This window comes from Poecilia formosa, unplaced genomic scaffold (assembly GCF_000485575.1).
Source record: "Poecilia formosa unplaced genomic scaffold, Poecilia_formosa-5.1.2 Scaffold57, whole genome shotgun sequence".
In the NCBI taxonomy this organism is placed as follows: domain Eukaryota; kingdom Metazoa; phylum Chordata; class Actinopteri; order Cyprinodontiformes; family Poeciliidae; genus Poecilia; species Poecilia formosa.
This window is the reverse complement of record NW_006799996.1, coordinates 630,012-648,134: the sequence shown is the minus strand read 5'-3', so window position 1 is coordinate 648,134 and position 18,123 is coordinate 630,012. Positions and strand designations below refer to the sequence as shown.

Here is an 18,123-nt window from a genome sequence, read left to right as displayed (position 1 = left end):
CAGCAAAAGCCAGAATAAAACCAGAAACAGAAAGTGTGTTTCATTTCAGTGCAATTCAAATCAGCGTTTAGGTGCAGAAACGTTTCGCTGCTTCGGGTGTTTAGTTTCCATAAAAGGACATTTTTCTGCTGGAGGCAAACAAGACTGAGCTGATTTTTAATTCATTTATATTTGTCCGTTTGTGTGTATAGTTCATAGGTAAAAGCATGAAATCTAACACATTTAAACTGGTCAAAACTGTGTGAATTTTTCTAGGTTTATGACAGCTGTGCTGAAAAAAACATGTGATCCAACTAAAAAAAGCTTTTGTAGAAAGAAGTCTTACTTTAACATAAGTGAGTCTGATGCATTTTTGGTTAAACTATGTTTGTTCTTCACCCAGTACAGTTACTCACATTAGGCAGAAATTGTACTCAAACAAGAGTAGCAATACTTCATACTCAAATAAAAGGTAGCAAAATAACTAAGAAAAGTACAATTCTCCAAAAAGTTACTCAATAAATGTAACAGGGTAAATGTAATTAACTACTACCAACATCTGCATCTGTGTTTTATCCAATAATCACCTTTAAATTTTGTAATCAACCTAAAAAGCTTAATGCACACATCTTTTTATAATTGTTTTAGCTAAATTTGTATGACAAAAGTTGTAATTCCTATTTAAAAAATATATCTTTCACCTACATAATAGATGTAATAGGTGTAGGTTATGTGTGTCTTTGTATTGGTCACAGTTTAATGTACACTAAATAGTAAATATATGCTAGATACATGAATTATGTAAGAACATGGCCAGTTTGGATTTTATCAGCTTTACAAATGTGCACAAAACTTTGTCAATATTCCACTAAAGTCGAGAAATTATAATTTCACAACTGTGGAGTTTCCATTAAATAAGAAACGTAAGTAAAATCACAAGTGAATGAGTTTATCCACTCAAAAAGTCCTTAAAAACATGCCGCTGACGATGATCCAACAACTTCCTGTCGTCTTCTCCTTCGTGGCCTGCGCCATAGCAACATCCGGTTGTTAATCACGTGACTCGTGTGTCGCGGAAGAACCGTTTCTATTGCAGTTTTGTGAAATAAAACCGTTTCGATACGGCCAAAAAAGCCCATTATCCTTGCGCCAAAACGTTTAATCGACAAAAGAGAGTTTTTATTTAAATTGTTTTCCATTAAGCACATTTATTTCTGAAATGTCAAATTGCGGTGATTATGGTGATTAAAAACGTAGCTTCTGCGCTACCAGGGGCGGATCTACACGGGTGTTAAAAGGGACAGCTACCATTCCGTATTCACATTAAGCAGAACAAAAATTATATCAAATAAGTGGAAATAAAAATGTCTCAATCATCCAGAGACAATAAAGACAATTAATTCTTCAACAGAATAATTTCAAGTTTATTTCATTTAGTTTCACATGAATCCCATAGAATAAGAATACGGCAAAACTTTGGAGAGTCTTGAATATTTTTTTCCGACTTATCATCATCATAAATACTAATATGAATACATCATACACAATAAAACACAGCACTATTTGAGGGCTTAGAGAGTATCACAAGACATCATTCACCACTAACGACAGACTATATTTCATTTCAGCATATTTATAAGAGCTACAGTGGAAGAGAAAGAAAGACGGAAAGGGAGAGAAAGCAAGTAGCTTCTAGATTGCCTGGATCTAAGAACCCTGATTTAAAAATAAAAAAGGGAGAGAGCGAGAACAAGATTTTACAATGACTAAAGTTCCACTGGAGCTGAACTACGGCTGTTTCTGTTGAGAGCTGTAGAAGCTAAATACCAATAAAACACATCTGCTATCGTTTGGCAAACATGCTGCTTGGAGATCCGTACGGAGGATGGGCAGCTGAAGCCGTACAGGTGTGTTTGCATCTGAATACAAGCAATTATTGCAGCACTTTGTGCTTTCAGTAGATTATGGCAGAGCTGCTGTAATAATCAGTGTTGTGTACCAAACATCGGGTACGCTGTGTAGTCTAGCTTTGTTCCTGAGCCTCGGCCTCTAACGTAGGATTACTGATGGAATGCCGGAGTTGGATGCATGCACTAAACCGGATTTGCAATCGGAAGAGGAGGAGAGTCGAGGGCGGGATGAAGACGGCGCGTTGTGTGTGGCACGACTATGATTTTTAGAAATCTAATAAACCCTCGTTTACTTTTTATTCTGTGTTGAAGTGATTAAAGTGTGACAAAAACACCATTAAAAAAAACAAAACAAACACAAACACATGCAACTCTGTCTTAGGACTTTCCAAATCACAAAAAAGGCGATCGAGAAAGGGACAAGATTTTTTTTTCTTATTTTGACAAACAAAATAAAATAAATGCCATCCAAACAAATACACAGAAACTCTTACTACACCATCTGATTTCACAATTTCCATACTGACAACACAGCAAATATGAGACGTAATTTTCTTCTCCGTACGCACTTGTGATTTGCAGATGTCAGGATTAACAATAATCAGTGCACAGCCAGAATGCATCCACTCGTGATATTAGATGGTTGAAAAATATATATGTCACTCACTTCTCTATAGATAGATATCTTCGTTTTTAGCCATTATTTGCAGCCTTCGCCCAGATTTTCATTTTTTAAATCATTAATTTAAAGCAAATGTTCAGATTTCAATGTGACTGAGAGTCCGGTCAGTAAAGGTTTAAACTATGAGAGCTCCTAAACAGAACCAAAATAAATGCAATTGAATAACTCTGTGCTCAACATTTGTTGTATAACAACTAATATAGAGTGCACAATTATTCAACTGTGTACATATAGTCATATATATATATTTATATATCAGCAAGTCGATATTTACACAGCACAGACAAATACATTCTCTCAAGTTAAATATAACTACAATTTTTTTTCCCCCCTCATAAATTTTCTCCGTCACAACAAGGTTTCCCTAACGAATGTTTTGGTATTTGTGTTCAAGTTTTCTCGTATACCCAAACAGACAATCCTCTGTTGTCTTTTACAGTTAAATACGTCACGAGAATAATCATCATTGTTACAGCAAACAGAAGAAATCCATTCCCACCCACCCCAGAACCGACCCGCCCGTCCCCTCCCCGGATGGTAAGAGTGCGGCCTCCCCTCCCGCCGCCTGCCGACTCACAGACACACAGACAGATACACAGAGGCGCGTGGAGACGCAGGTGGTGGTCAAGAAACGCTCCAACGATGACCAGATCGCCCTGCGGAGGAAAGAAACAGGATGCACCAATCAATCAATCAATCAATCAATCAATCAATCAATCAAGTTAATCTGTATGGCAAATTTCAGCAAAAGAGGTTTTCAAAGATGCTTTTCATCGCGGGTGTCCAAAGTGCTTTTACCAAACTTTTTCCAAATACTTTTTTATTTACTTGAGTAAAAATATGTTGAAGTAGTGCTACTCTTACTAAAGAACCCACTGGTGTATTTCAGTTACATTAACTTAAGGCTTTCTAAGGACGGATATCCTGAACTGACTGGTGAACTCACCGTCCTGCAGCTGTTTTGGCTGAGGAGGTTTACATCTGGTTGGAGTAGGAGGTGGGCTGCTGATCGTAGCCCTGGTTGTAGCCTCCGTCTTCGTTGTAGCCTCCTTGCTGGCCGTACTCGGGCTGGTATCCGCCCTGGGTGCCGGCGTATGGGTCCTGCTGTCCGTAGCCTCCCTGGCCGAAGGAATCGGGGGCGGGCTGCTTCTCTTGCGATGGGACGTACGTTCCCGCAAACGCAGCCATCCAGCCGGTCTCTTTGAAGACGAACCACAGGTTTCCCAACCATAGGATCAGATTGATGAACCCAAAAGCCTGGATGGAGACCAATGTTCATCGTTAGAGTGAATAATCTCACAGTGATTCTTTATGTGGCTCAGAATCGGGAACCCACCACAGAGGTGTTGAGCCCAGAGACTTTGGGGTCGTGGACCTCTTTGCAGAGGTTTTCCCGATCGTCGCAGGCCCGGATGAGAGTGATGACCCTTTCTGGATCGGTGGCTGTCTTCACGTCTGACAGGCCTTTAGCCCAAGCACATGATGAGACCAGCCACATAAAGGCAAACACTGCCGTCACAACAAAGTCCTAGAACCAGAAACACAAATCCATTGTTGAAACCAACAACATGATATCAGCATGTCACTGTAATTCCATCACTAAATCAATCCTGCAAGGATTTTATGATTTTTTTGCTAAGTCAATTATTTTGTTTGGCTACTTCAGGAATATTCACAAAATTTTTTCTTCGTTAAACGCCTTCTGAAATTTACATACTGAAGAAAAAATATGAGAATAAAGCAACAATCAGACAAATTTAGGTTATTTTAACACCTGTTAGTCTGATTGGGGACTAAAGTTGCAACATTTGTTACATTTTCAGCCACTATGTGGTTCGCATTCACACCACACTGTGTCAAATTAAACAAACTAATTGAAAAACCTGTTCCCCTCCTCGCCTGTGGAGGCGCTGCAGCAAAAAACTACTGAAGGAAATGACACAAAATCCTCTGAAGAAGACATGAGCGAAACTTCCTTCTTCACAAAATGTAAACAAAAATGAAGAAACAGCAGATTTTTGTGGTTGTAGGATTTCTGTTATGACATTGGTAAACGACCATGACCCATTTCTCCAGCCAGCGCGAGACTCTCATGTTTGTTTTGGTTCTATTTACCCAGAATGCCCTGCGCTGCAGTGCGCTTCCTGTTTTTGGAGCTGTTTCTGGTCCGCTTGGCGTTCACTTATGTATTCAGGACGTGCCAGAGTTCACTTCAACCAAACCAGATTTAGTTTCTTTGGTCTGATTCAGAGTTCGATTACGCGTTGACACTTTCCCAAACGAACCAGATTTTCTATAAAAACGCACCAGAGTTCGATTAAAGTGGACTAAACACGGCTTAAAGAATCTTAGTAGCTTGATTTAGGTTTCTAGCTGCATCGATCATGAACTGTAACTTAACATCAAGTAAGGCTAACCCAGCAGAATAACATAAGTAAGAAATACTGCCACCTGCAGGTCGGAGTTAGCATCACTCTCACCCAATGCTTTTGACCATTTTTGTGTAAAAATTGCAATAAACCCACAGCTATGATTTGGTCTGAAAAAATGCATTGATCTGTTGATTTTGTGTGAATTTCCGCAATAATGACATCCCGAAAACTAGAGGAGCTGCTAAATGTTGTAATGTAAATATTGATCAAAATTAACCCACGTTTTAATTGCTCTTTTCTTTTCAAGGTGCTTAAGAAGAAGCAAGTTTTTCTGATGCTAAAGGCTTCTTTTGGATGACATTTTTTCTATTGCCAAGGTGGCAGAAACAGAAATAAACAGTCAATTTTACATTTATGTAAGTTTTAACACTTAATATTAAAATAAATGTTATTTTGCATGCAAAATATTCAAATTTTGTATGCATGGCTCCTAAAGTACAAAATATAAACCTACCAAGCAGTTGTATGAAATTATAATGTTGCTATTTGATATTTTGTGCAATTCAAGCTGAAAAATGTAAATAAAAGAACTCACAATTCGGGGCCCCTTGTTGTTTTCGCGGTACTTCTCCAGCACGAAACAGTAGGTGGCGAGGGCTGCCATGGAGTAGAGGAAGGAGAAGACGGCGATGGTGACGAAGAACTCGGCTGAAGAGGAGTAGTCTCCGACCAGGAACTGGCGGTCCGGTTTCTCTCCCTCACAGGTGGGAGCGTCAAAGTAAACCTGATGGAGCCTGAAGACAACGCAAAAGAAAAAAAACAAAAAGACAAGAAGAAGAGAGAAGAGCAGATGAAACAATACTTCAAGAGAACAACATGTAAATCAAATCAAATGAATAAATTATTTTAACAAAGTACCTGAACGGATATTCAAATTCTACTTCTATTCCCAGGTTACTATATGATCGGTTTTTACACTCCACACTCATCTTGAACATGCCAGAGTAGCTGCCACATGTCGAGAAGGCGAAGATCGCAAAGATCTGGAGAAAAAAAGGATAAAAAACAAAAAAGCACAAGAAGAATAAGTTTGTTTTTCCAGACAATCTTTCAGGCTTCGCCCACAAACCGGAAAAAGAAACGCGTGGAACTTCATTTCCCAGCATTAAGAGCAAGTTTGGCGATTTTGGTGAAGCCGTATTCTTCCTCACACAAGGCAATAAACGTCTTCCTCGACCAACTTGTTTACTTCTTATACATACTTACATTTATAGCACCTTGCAAAAGCATTAAAGATTCTTAAAATGTTCCACATTTTTTCATGTTAAAACCACACAATTTAAAGTGTTTCACTGGGACTTGAAGACACAGACCAACAAATAATAATACATAGCAATAATGGCCCAGATCTGAATAAAAATGAGAATCTGTGACAAAACTGGGAAATAAATGTTTACAGAGACTTTATTTTCAATGTGACTGAACTTCAACTACTTTGCAAAAAAAATATAGGCAAATATTTCAGTTTCTGGACGTGTGACGCTGCTGGAATTTTAACCTAAACGACTTGCAGCTGTAGATTCAGCAAATGTTGCCTCAACATGTAGGACATTGACTTTTAAATCCTTTATTTGTATTTAAAAAACTATTTTAATCGGATTTAACACTTATGTCCTATTTTCAAAATACACTGAATTTTCTGACCAACATGACAAAAGGCATGCACTGGAAAAACAAAATCATACCAACTAATTTTGGTCTACAGCCTTTTAATACAGGTATCTTAGAGAATTTGATATAAGACAAAAACAACTTACAGTGACTTTTCAGCAAGGTTTGGCATGTTGTTTTTACTCAATAACTATTTAACTTTGACGAAAAAGTACCAGTTCTACTGGCAGATTATTTAACTTGTAACATGAGAAAACTGTCTGTACTTTTTCATCAATACCAAGGAATTATTTACTTTAAAAAGCTCCTATTTCTTTCTGAAAAGTTTCTTGCAAGGTAGTTTTGTCTTATTTCAACTGTATGAAGATATTTGCACAAGAAATTAGTTCCAAGATGCTTGATGTAAGTTCAAGGGGGTGTGAATACCTTTGCAGAATCTCATACTCAGACACTACAAAAATTAATTTTTACCAATTGTTCTTGGTCTAGCTTTTGGTGAAAATACCTTAGTACACTTGAAATAAGACAAAACTAACTTACAAGTGACTTTTTATCAGACTATAGCTTGTTTTAAGTCAGTAATTCCTTAATATTGATGAAAAAGTTCCAGTTCCACAAGCAGATTATGTAACATTTATATTGGAAAAATGTCTTGTTATAAGTCTTGTGCTAGTGTAACTAAAACTTTGGAAAATCAATATAAAGGAATTATTGACTTCAACAAGCTCCTATGTGTCGCTGTTTTGTCTTATAATATTAATAATTGTTGCTGTTTCCAATGCTTCCTGCCTGCAGCATCCCTCTGACTGGCCAGCATCCTCCAGTCCCTCTGAGCTGTTAATAAATTCACACCAAGTGTAAATCAATGCACCGTTGTTAACAGCCAACACAGCACAGACTGTCCCTGTTGCCATGGTTATTGGTGAAAATTTTAATTTCTGCGCGGCTGTTTTTTTAATTCCCTGGTTATTTTCCTCCTGAAAGCTGTAGGTTGCTACAGTACAATCAGCCCCGTCCAATAAACGGTCCGAACAGACGCACTCTCTCACCTACAGCAGATTAGAGGAGCCAGACTATTTTTACCACACCCTCCCGGTTCTGCAGGCCAGATCCGATTGGAGGGACAATCCAGCTATTAATCTGGCTGAGGTGCTTCACCATCTGTCACCCGATCCTCAGCCACAAGCTAGAAAACATCCACGCTGCGTCTCTGAGCTAACACGCGACACGTCACTTCCGTCTTAGCTCCATGGTAACGTCTGTCTTCCACAGGCGTCAATAAACGGCGAAAACAATATTAACGGTAGTCTTTTAGCTCATATGACCAGGAGGTTTGTTTCCTCAAATTTTAGGTTTTTGGACGATGTTCAGTTTTGTAACATCGGGATTTTTTTCCACCAATGCGATCCGTCGGCTTGAATAGCTCGAAGTCAGCTCACCCAAGGCCGCCATCTTGCTTGACGAACGGTTTTTTTACAGCTTCCGTTTATTTGGACTTTTAATTATATGACGGCCGTTTTAGACAGAAAAAAATAGTGAATTTCTGTTAAACAAGAAAAAGATAATATTAACCAGAATTTTTATATTAATCAGAACATTATTAGAAAAACAGATTTAACATTTGAAAAGCTATAAACCTGAGCTTGAAAATTTGTTAGAAAAAACCCCCTCAGAAATGTTGAGATTAATCTCACTCAGACATTGACTAGAAAAATACTTGAACATTTCTGAGGTCCAAAAGTTGAAAATTTTGACTTTTTAAAAATGAATTTTTATGATTTTGCACTAAGCAGAACATAAATCCTAAATTCATAATTGACTCTATTCTAATGTTTTATCCCTGTTAGAATGATGGAAACATGACTTTTATCCTGTTTTTACATTTTAAAAAACTGAATTTCACACTTTGAGTAAAATATTAGTATCTATGTAAATTGGTAGTAAAGACTGCTTTTAATGTTTTGGTTTTTCTGACCAACATGCAGATGAGGAATAGGGTGAAATATGGCTGCAGCGGTGGTTTAATTCAATGTTCACAGCAGGAGTCTGCTGTAGTAAGCTATTCTAAAAATAAAAACTACACCTCTCAGTCAGTTTAATGTATCAATTTCATCAAACCTGCAGTATTTACAACCCAGGTTTCAGTTTTCACAGATATCTTATTTCATTATTTCATCAACAGATCAGAGAATTTCACAAACAGGAAGCTGCCTTCTGAGGTTTGTTTGCTAACTTTTTTTTTTTTATTTTTTTTCCAAAATATACTAACTTCTCAAATCTTTTTTTTTTTTTTTTTTTTTTTTTGTCTTATAGTACAAACTTGAATATATTTCTGGGTGGTTGTGGTAGATTTACACAAAGTACTGGATTTATAAGGTTGAAGATATGAGATTAATACTATTACAATAAAAGAAACATTTTTAGATATTTTGGCCATGGATGCTAAAAACCAACAATTTCGCTGTTTTTTCCTTTAGATAAGAATCCTGGCTTGTTATTAGAAACTGTTTTATTTCTGAAATTAAATCCCACTCAAAACTCATCATGTTACATAATAGCTAAAAAACAGAAAAGAAAAGAAAATGATAAGTGAACATTTTCTTCGATTTTTGCTTCCAAATCTTAACAGTTTAAAACAAATGCATTGTGCTTGCAGAAATCCAGATGTGGATGCAGGTAGGTTTTAAAAACAAATGCTGATTTTTGCAAGAACAAAGTCAGCATTCTGTATTTCTGCATGTTTATATATGCACGACTGCGTTTCTGATCTCTGCAGACAATTAGAGGAGGACTAGAGCCAAGGCAATACATCACAGATAAAATATCTTCACCAAAGTATAAAGAAATCTGTTTTCCATGTTGTCTGTCTCTCTTTGGGTTAAAGAAATACAATTCACTGTTTCAATATTCCTTGGTTTGAATATTTGGTAAGACTTTGTGAGAAAATAAACTCCTGCCAAATATTTTTTGTCTAGTTTCTAGTGCAAATATCTTCGAAATAAGACAAAACTAACTTGCAAGTGACTTTTCAGTAAGTCAGTTTTGCCTTTTAGATATTTGCACTAGAAACTAGACAAAAATACTTGGTAAGATTTTGTGTTTTTGCAGAGACTCACCATAAAAACTAATTATTTCATTGTCCAAATCACATATAGACCAGTCAGTCCTGCTAAATCTGGAGCTAGAAGCACATAAACTGGATCTAAATGGGAGTGTTGCAGCAGAGCACCATCAATCCTCCGTCTGCTCTCGCCGTGTGGCGGGTAAGTAAGTACTGGGCGGTCAAAGTAACGATGCCACACAGCGAGTGCCATGGTAACACAGCTAGCAGGAAGCAAGCTGGTTTCTGCTCCTCCTGCTCCTCTGTGCTGAGAAGATAAAAAGTATTTCACTCTCTGACACAAACTGTCGGCCACTGCTGTTCCCACAGAGTGTGAATTCCTCTCAGTCGCAGTAAAAGGGACACAAACATGGACAGTTTTAAAAAGAAGCCATCAAAGGCTGAAAGGTTTCGGTTTTTAGGTGGCCCTGTCCATATTGATCTAGAGAAAAACAATCCTTGACTTAAAATGAGAACAAGACAATGTAGATATTTTAAACGGTGATAAAAAATTTTAAAAATGACTTAAACTTGTAATTATTTTGGTCTTCATCCATGTTTTGTCTTGACGCTCAGCGCATATTGGTTTGATCAACCCAAAGCATGTTGTTTCTAACCAATAGGAACAACAGCGCTGCAAAACATAAAATCTTACCAAGTATTTTATGTCTAGTTTCTAGCGCCATCTTTATTTCTGCATGAACAGCTCCTATTAAGTACGACCAGTGGGGCCCTCTGCTGGATGGCGGCCAAACTGCAACATTAAAAGATGGCTGAAGCCAGGTGTGTCAAACTCATTTTTGTTTTGGGCCAAATCCAGATCATGAAGGCTCTTAAAGGGCCGGTTGTTCCAGAATGTATTGATAAAACCTGTTCACAAACTGTTAAAATACCAATGAATCCTCAAAATTAAATATTATTGAACATCTTCAGGATTTCATGATTCTTTTTGTGATTTTTTTGCAATAAAAATCAAAGTGTTTGTGGTACTAATTTGGAAATATTTGCGCTTATTTATGACAGTAAATTTAACTTTTTATAACTCGCTGTAAATATCATGGACTATAATCTGACGTCAGTGAAGGCTGAGGGAGCTGATCGGTACAAGTATGAATGTTTTTGACAATTTTTGAGAAAAATCTGCAATAAAATCCCAATTATGTATTAGAGCAAAAAAGTGTTGATGGAAATTTGTGATAATTCTCAATAAACTGGAGGGACTAATTGATATAATTTGGCAGTAAACAGATACAAACTGCATTGATTTGATTGATAAAATAACATTTAATCATACTTAGTGTTTAGTCTAGAGTCTAGACAGCGGACTAGACTGGGCCTTGAGTTTGACACATGTGGCGTAAGCAGACGTTTTTAGAACTAATTTTAATCTAATAAACAATTAAATGACAAGTAGATTAATTGCTGCCTGCAGACATGCACAAACTCTGACTTCATAAAGGATTCAATTTGTTATTTCATGGATGCTCCTTGTTGACTTAATTCCTATGAAAAAAGCAGGTGTGTCACTAAACAAATAAACCACCTCAGTTTTTTATTCCATCCATTTTATCCATTAAAACATTTTTATATAGGATATTTTGCACTTCATATAGGAAATAAGCAGAAAACAAGCTCAGCTCTACAAGCCCTGGAGTAATAACCAAATGAAGCGTCTGTACAGAAAACACCTAATGAGCTGCAACAAAACAAACACCTTTTATTGTACATTACGGATTAACTCGGAGTGAATCAGGCTGTTACTTTGTGTTCTCGGCCTTTTAATGTTTGCTGAGAATGAGTCAGAGCGTGAATTTAAATTCAGACCAAACCCAACGCAGCAGAGTGTTGCTGCAGCAGCAGAGGAGGGAGAAAAGGGCGTATTTGGCTAAATATGAGCTGCGTTTGGTAACTCTTTGTCTTCTAACAACCAACACACCTTTCTAAGGTTTCACCCCTCATTTTATTAGACACAAACAGAGGAAAGTATAGAAGGTCAAAGGTGACGCAGCGTCACACGCCACCAAAACACAAAATCTTATCAAGCATTTTTGTCTAGTTTCTACTTCAAATATTTTAGTTCATTTGAAATAAGACAAAACTAAACGTGCAAGTAACTTTTCTTCAAGATGTAGGAGCTTGTTTTAAGTAAATATTTCCTTAATATTGAAGAAAAGGTACCAGTTCCACTGGTGGATTATTTAACTTATAACATGGCAAAAATGTTTTGTTATCCGTGAAATAATCTGTCAATAGAACTACAACTTTTCCTTCTTTGCTTTATCAAAACAAAGAATATTACTGAATAGATAAAAACAACAGATATCTTAAGAAATAAATCTTTTAATTTTTTATTTAAAATACAAAATGTGGCCTTTGAATGTCTCAGCTGTTTCCTGCCTACAGTCATGAACATCTACAGCAACACTTTGAGTTAATATGAGTTACAACCGCAGTTAATTTTCCTTTGGGGTCAATAAAGTATTTTTGAATTTGAATTTTGAAATGAACTTGACCATTTTGGGCCTAATGGAAAAATGCAAAAACACAAAATCTTACCAAGTATTTTTTGTTCTGGTTTCTGGTACAATTATCTTAGCACACTTGAAATAAGACAAACTAACTGAAAAGTAACTTTTCCGCAAGATATAGAGGATTGTTTTAAGTAGATAACTCTTAAAACTGTTGAAAAAGTGTTAGTTCTACTGGAAGATAAATTAACTTACAACATGGGAATAATGTCTTGTTATGAGTTAAACAATCTGCTAATGGGACTAGTACTTTTTTAAAAATCAATATTAAGGGATTATTGGTCTTAAACAATCTCCTAATCTTCCTAAAAAGTTACTTGTAAGTTAGGTTTTTTTCTCGTGAACTAAGGTATTTGTACCAGAAACCAGACCAAAAATACTTGGTAAGCTGCACAGATCTATTCCTTGCTGCTCTGCTTTCACTGGATTTAGTTCAAGAATCTGGATAAATATTACCGAGGTTTGGCTCCTCTTCCCCCTCCTAAAATAAATAAATAAAATAATAAATAAATCCCTGTCTCGCTTCTGATACATGCCCATAATAAAGCAGGCGCTCTGGCAGCCTCAGCCTGACGCTGAGGCACGCAGACCCTCTCTGACAGATGATTCATGCGTCGCCCTGGCCTCCGGAGCGAGGCAGCTGATTGGTTGGTTGGCTCGCAGTGACCCAGGGAGACAGTGATGAGGTGCTGGCACACTCACATAGCTCCAGGGAAGGACTACAGAGTCATGCAGCACACTCATGCCTCTGACTGCTGTGCTGCAAATCTACAGAGGCTGTAACAGCGCGGAGCTGTGTCAACACCGTAATGTTTTCATCTGTGTTGTGGCTCCTCGCAGGCTTTGGCTCCGACTTCCTCCAAAATCATCAAAATACTGTAAAGGTGACCTGCTGTTCTTCCTTGAACAGGTTAGGATATATCTACAGGCGATACAAAACATGTTCATTATAGTTTTCTGATGAAAATTATCCTCAGATTATGAGATTTTAATCTGTTTGATTTCAGATTGAGCTTTTTTAGGGACTCTGTCTCTTTAAATCCAAATAAACTGCTGCTGGCCACGCCCCCTAACTCAACGTTTACAGTCACATGGGAAAATGGCTGCAAACAGATGCATAATTACATAACCATACATGCTTGAAAAGCAAAAGTGAAGCCTCCTGCACAACCAAGAATACAGCCAAAACACAAAATCTTACCAAGTAATTTTAGTTTAGTTTTTAGTTCAAATATCTTAGTACTTTAAATAAAACAAACTAAGCTTAAAGTAGCTTTTCATTAGGACACAGAGGCTTGTTTTAAGTAAATATTTCATTAACATTGATGTTCTACTGTCAGATAAATTAACTTAAAACATGGGAAAAATTTATTCTTATAAGCGAAATAATCTGCCAATAGAACAAGAACTTTTTTTTATCAATATTAAGGAATTACTGACTTAAAATAAGCTCCTATATCTTTCTGAAAAGTTACTTGTAAGTTAGTTTGTTTTATGTCAAGTTTACTAAGATATTTGCACTAAAAACTAAACCAAAATTACTTGGTAAGATTTTATGTTTTTGTAGTGTGGTTTCTGTAAGCCAACAATAAAAAGCTTGTCTTTTCCAGCAGCCATTGTACAGCGCATACAGCAGTAGAACCAGCTGAACAAACGTGGTGGAGCTCAGCTTGGGTTGCTAGGTAACGGCGCGAATGTGACTCAACAATCGGGAGGCTTTTGGATTTCCAGGCACCAAAAAGCATCTGGGTGATTTTTTAAGAACTTCGGATGTTTTTAGATGCAGCTGAGACCCAAATGGACAAACAAAAACATACAAAATGTGAATTTTTGCACAATAGGTCACCTTTAAATTGCAGCTACTGAGAAAACTCAAGGTGACCTTCTTAGTTTATGAACTTATTCCTAAAACTAATTGACATTAGAGCGGGTGACGTGCTCAAGCAGCTGTGGAGGTAAATATGGTCGGATAAACGTCCCTCCTCCTTCCTAAACTCTCCCAGCTGAACTGAAGCCGCTCCAATGTCGACCCTGCATCATCGTCTCTGCTGCTGATGGAGGACAAACTTTGGATGACAGTATGCTATATAACACACAATAACTGCTTACCTAAACTAAAGAAGCTGTTCTTTACGTTCATTAAATATTTATTTTTCATGTACATGATGCACCACTTTGAATAATTTCATCCACAGCAATCAGTTTCCATTTGGGATCAATAAAATATTTTTGAATTTGAATGTTTTGGCTGTCAATAATGCAACTTCATAATTAAAATATTGATGTTAAGCTATTTAGTAATCCGTTACTCTATATTATTTTGATGATTAATTGAATATAAATAGGTCTTAATACATTTATTTTTAGCAAAATCTTTGGTTGAACTTCTTAGATATATGTTGCAATCTTTAATGAGTTAATTTTGAATCCGCTGTAATTGCTTTTTTTTTTTTTTTTACTGTTGCAGCCCTTTGATATCTCAAGACATAGAATGCATTATAAATAAAAAAAAATATTATTATTATTTTTCCTTTATTGTCACATTTTGCTGATTTGTTATTTAACCATTTAAAACCATTTTATACATAAATAAAAACTACAAATTAACAAAAAATGCAACAGAAAGACTCAGTTTTACATTTTGTAGATTTGTTTGAAAGAAGTATGCTTTTATGAGAAAATAAAAAAATAAGGTCAATATGTTGATTAATTTTGGATTAACTGATTAATAATTGATTAGCAATTTTTTTTACATAATTTAAACTGGGTGAAGCTAAAACTTAGGTTCTTTTTAAACGCTAAATATATATTTTTTGTACAGTTTTGGCCTAATTGCTGATCTGTATTCCCTTCTTAAGTTGGTTAAATGTATTTAAACATCTGTTTAAGGCAGCAGATAAAAAATGTTGAAGTGTCTTTGGAGGAGGATTAAACTGTGATTTCCTCCCTCAGTGGAACGGGACTGTGTTACTATAACAGTGACACACATTCCTGCCGGAGTGTTCTGCAGAAAAACATCAAAACACGACAGACTCGTCACAAACCCATCGGAGCAAAAGAGACAAAAGGAAAACCCCAGAAAGTGAAGGTTCAAACGCAGAGCAGAGCCATTAACTTTCTACTCATTTCACGTTCTCTGTCATTCGGCTCGAGGCGCCGCGCAGATTCTTCATCTGTGTTACAAACGCTCTATAAATAGTAAAGATGCGCCAGGAAATGGGATGGTGACCTGAATCTGTGCAGCTGACCTTTCCTCATCTGGGATTGGCCAGTCAGAAACTAAAAAATCACAACATTTTTCAGCTCACTACCAATTAACACTCTTCAGTGTAAACGTTGTTAATGAGCTCATAGTTGGCTACTGTTAAGTCTCAATGAAGCGATGATGAACTCATGTTTGCTGTTCTTCAGGGATACTTACTAAACTTTAGCAAAATTGTTCTGTTTTTTTTTTTTTTTTTGATGAGTTTAATTCTGTCTAGATTTAACAGTGAACAGGCACAGAAACATTAATTGTGCTAATTTATATTGTTAGTGGCTGAGAATAGTTTAAAAAGTCAACTCTGTGGTCATTTTGTTTTTGAAAGCTTTAATAAAATCCACTTTAACTGCAGAGCTGTGTAGCATAGCCTGCTCTCTGTCTCTCACAAGCTGCAATCACAAAACAGATCTTATCATTTTCAGCGTCCTAAATTAATTGGCTAAAAAATAAAAATTATTTAAGAATATTTACTTGATTTAACAAAAATGTCTAAACCAAGGGTGCTCAAAGTGGGGCGGGGACAATATGCGGCCCCTGGATGGATTTTGTGCAGCCCCGTCCAACTACAAAAAGTAAATAAATTATGAAAACACTAATTTTTTTGTGTGTTTTTTTTCTTCTATATATATATATAAAACAACGCTGAACAAAAACTAAATGCTATCAGACATGGAAAAACTATTTCTATTTTATTTTTTACAGTTGATACACAAATAGCAGGCAGATGTCAAACTTGTTAACTCGTTTACTGTAAATAATAAATTCTAATTCAGAATTATTGTTACTGTGCAAGAAAGCACAACAAAATCTAAAAAACAGCAACTCTGAAAGGCAAGTCGAAAAATAAATATATCAAATCTCAATAAATCTAAAAAACATAGTAGAAACACAAAAACAACAGGAATGTTAAGGGGAAAAAAAATGTTGTTTTTTAAAATTATTTTTAGTTTGCTAATCCTTTAGGGTTAAAATCAACAGCCATAAAAACACCAGTATGATACAAGCTAATTAGAAATCATGCTATAAATGATCAAGAATCTGGTGTTGGCATGTTGGTATGGGGGCTGGAGGCTCCAAGTGAAAACCTGCTTTCAGGGCCCCAGAAAAGTTTTGTCCGGCCCTGTTTATGATCTCTGCTAAATGAATGAGAAAGAAACTTACCCACTGTAGTACTTTTATAAATCCCAGTGGTTGCTTGACTACTGTGAACTGCCCTTGGGCCACCAGCTGTCAACATAACAAACAACAATAAGATGCAGCAGATTCTTTATAATATTTTTAAGCGCAAAGTTATAATGAAGGCTCTTTTCTAGAGTAGTGAAAAACACATTAGCTGTCACATCTTTGTGCGGTTATGAAATGCTGCGTGAGTGGAGTAGAGAAAGGGCTGCTGTCAGTATTACAATTAGACAAAGCTGATTAACTGTTTCTCTCCTGCAGCATCCTACCAGCGGCAGCCATTTTTATTTATCTCTTTTACTAAGGGGAAATCGTCTTAAATTTGGCGCAAGAGAGGGTATTTGTGCGCAGGTGGATGCGACGCCGCAGTCAGAAGGTGTGCATCAGTAAATGGCCGTACATCGAGCAGCTATGTCTCTCTCTCTCTCCCTCCCTCTCCCTCTTTTTCTGAGGTTGTTTTGTTTTCTAGGCATCCTAATGAAACAGGTGACAAAATCTGCTCTCAGATCAGCCTGACAGCTCGATGAGCGCCTGGTTTTCCAGAGCAAACATGAAGGGTTTTATTTAAACCGCTCGGCTGTTTAGAGAGCTGCGGGAGACCTTCCTCGTCGTCGTCCTCCTCCTCCTCCTCCTCCTCCTCCAGCTCCTTCACCTCCTCCTCTATATGTTGGGCCTGTGTACTGCCCAGAAAATTAATCACATTTCGCTTTTGTTATCTTAGCAACAGCGGCCTAATTGAAACAGGAGCAATCTGAATCAATTATCCGAGTCTCTCTAGAGAGATCGGTCAGTATCATCTCCTTCCTGGGCTAAATGTCCCTGCTGCGGCTCTCTGGACATCCTGCAAAAGCGGGCCGCTCAGTCTGCAGAATCACTAGCCGAAAAAAAAAAAAATCCAACGAACAATGTCTACGCAAACTGGAGTATTATTAATATTAATATTATTATTATTCATCAATATGGCTGAATAAATATTTAAAATCCAAACGCTTGTCAGGATTCCATCAAAATCTCCAACAAGAACGGACCAAATCTGAATTAAAAATATTAATATCCCAACCCGCGACGCGCTCTATGCATTAACATTAACTGAAGACCAAATGTAAACAGGGACAATAATACAAATAGGAAGATAATTTCCTACCTGGTTCGCAACATCCATCTTGGCCGCTTACTCGCTGATAAGAGGATCAGGAGGGCGGAGGGAGGGAGGCGGCCCAGCCGGAAGAGCTCGGAGGGGGGGAGACGCTCCGGAGGAACAGCCGGGCTGCATCACGAGCTGGGATTTACGAAGCAAGAGGAAGAGTTGACGCCGCATTGGCCTCGCCGTAGACGCCATACGTCAGCACGTTCGCCATGTTGTGAGTGGCATGTTCTGCTTGGAGTCCAAATAAAACGTATTACCGTCTCTCAGTTCCGACCTGTCAATTCTGATATATA

The 18,123-nt window shown here is 37.2% G+C and overlaps 1 protein-coding gene across 1 annotated transcript; it reads right to left on the bottom strand.

Moving 5' to 3' along the window:
- Positions 1 to 1,379: 1,379 nt before the first annotated feature.
- Positions 1,380 to 17,936, bottom strand: sypb (synaptophysin b). Its single transcript, XM_007553536.2, has 7 exons — positions 17,828 to 17,936; positions 16,666 to 16,731; positions 5,862 to 5,986; positions 5,539 to 5,737; positions 3,908 to 4,099; positions 3,518 to 3,828; positions 1,380 to 3,227 (listed from the first exon to the last, which is right to left on the bottom strand). Exons 1-6 carry the CDS (start codon positions 17,843 to 17,845, stop codon positions 3,547 to 3,549), a joined length of 882 nt encoding a protein of 293 aa, XP_007553598.1. The 5' UTR covers positions 17,846 to 17,936; the 3' UTR covers positions 1,380 to 3,227; positions 3,518 to 3,546.
- Positions 17,937 to 18,123: the final 187 nt, after the last annotated feature.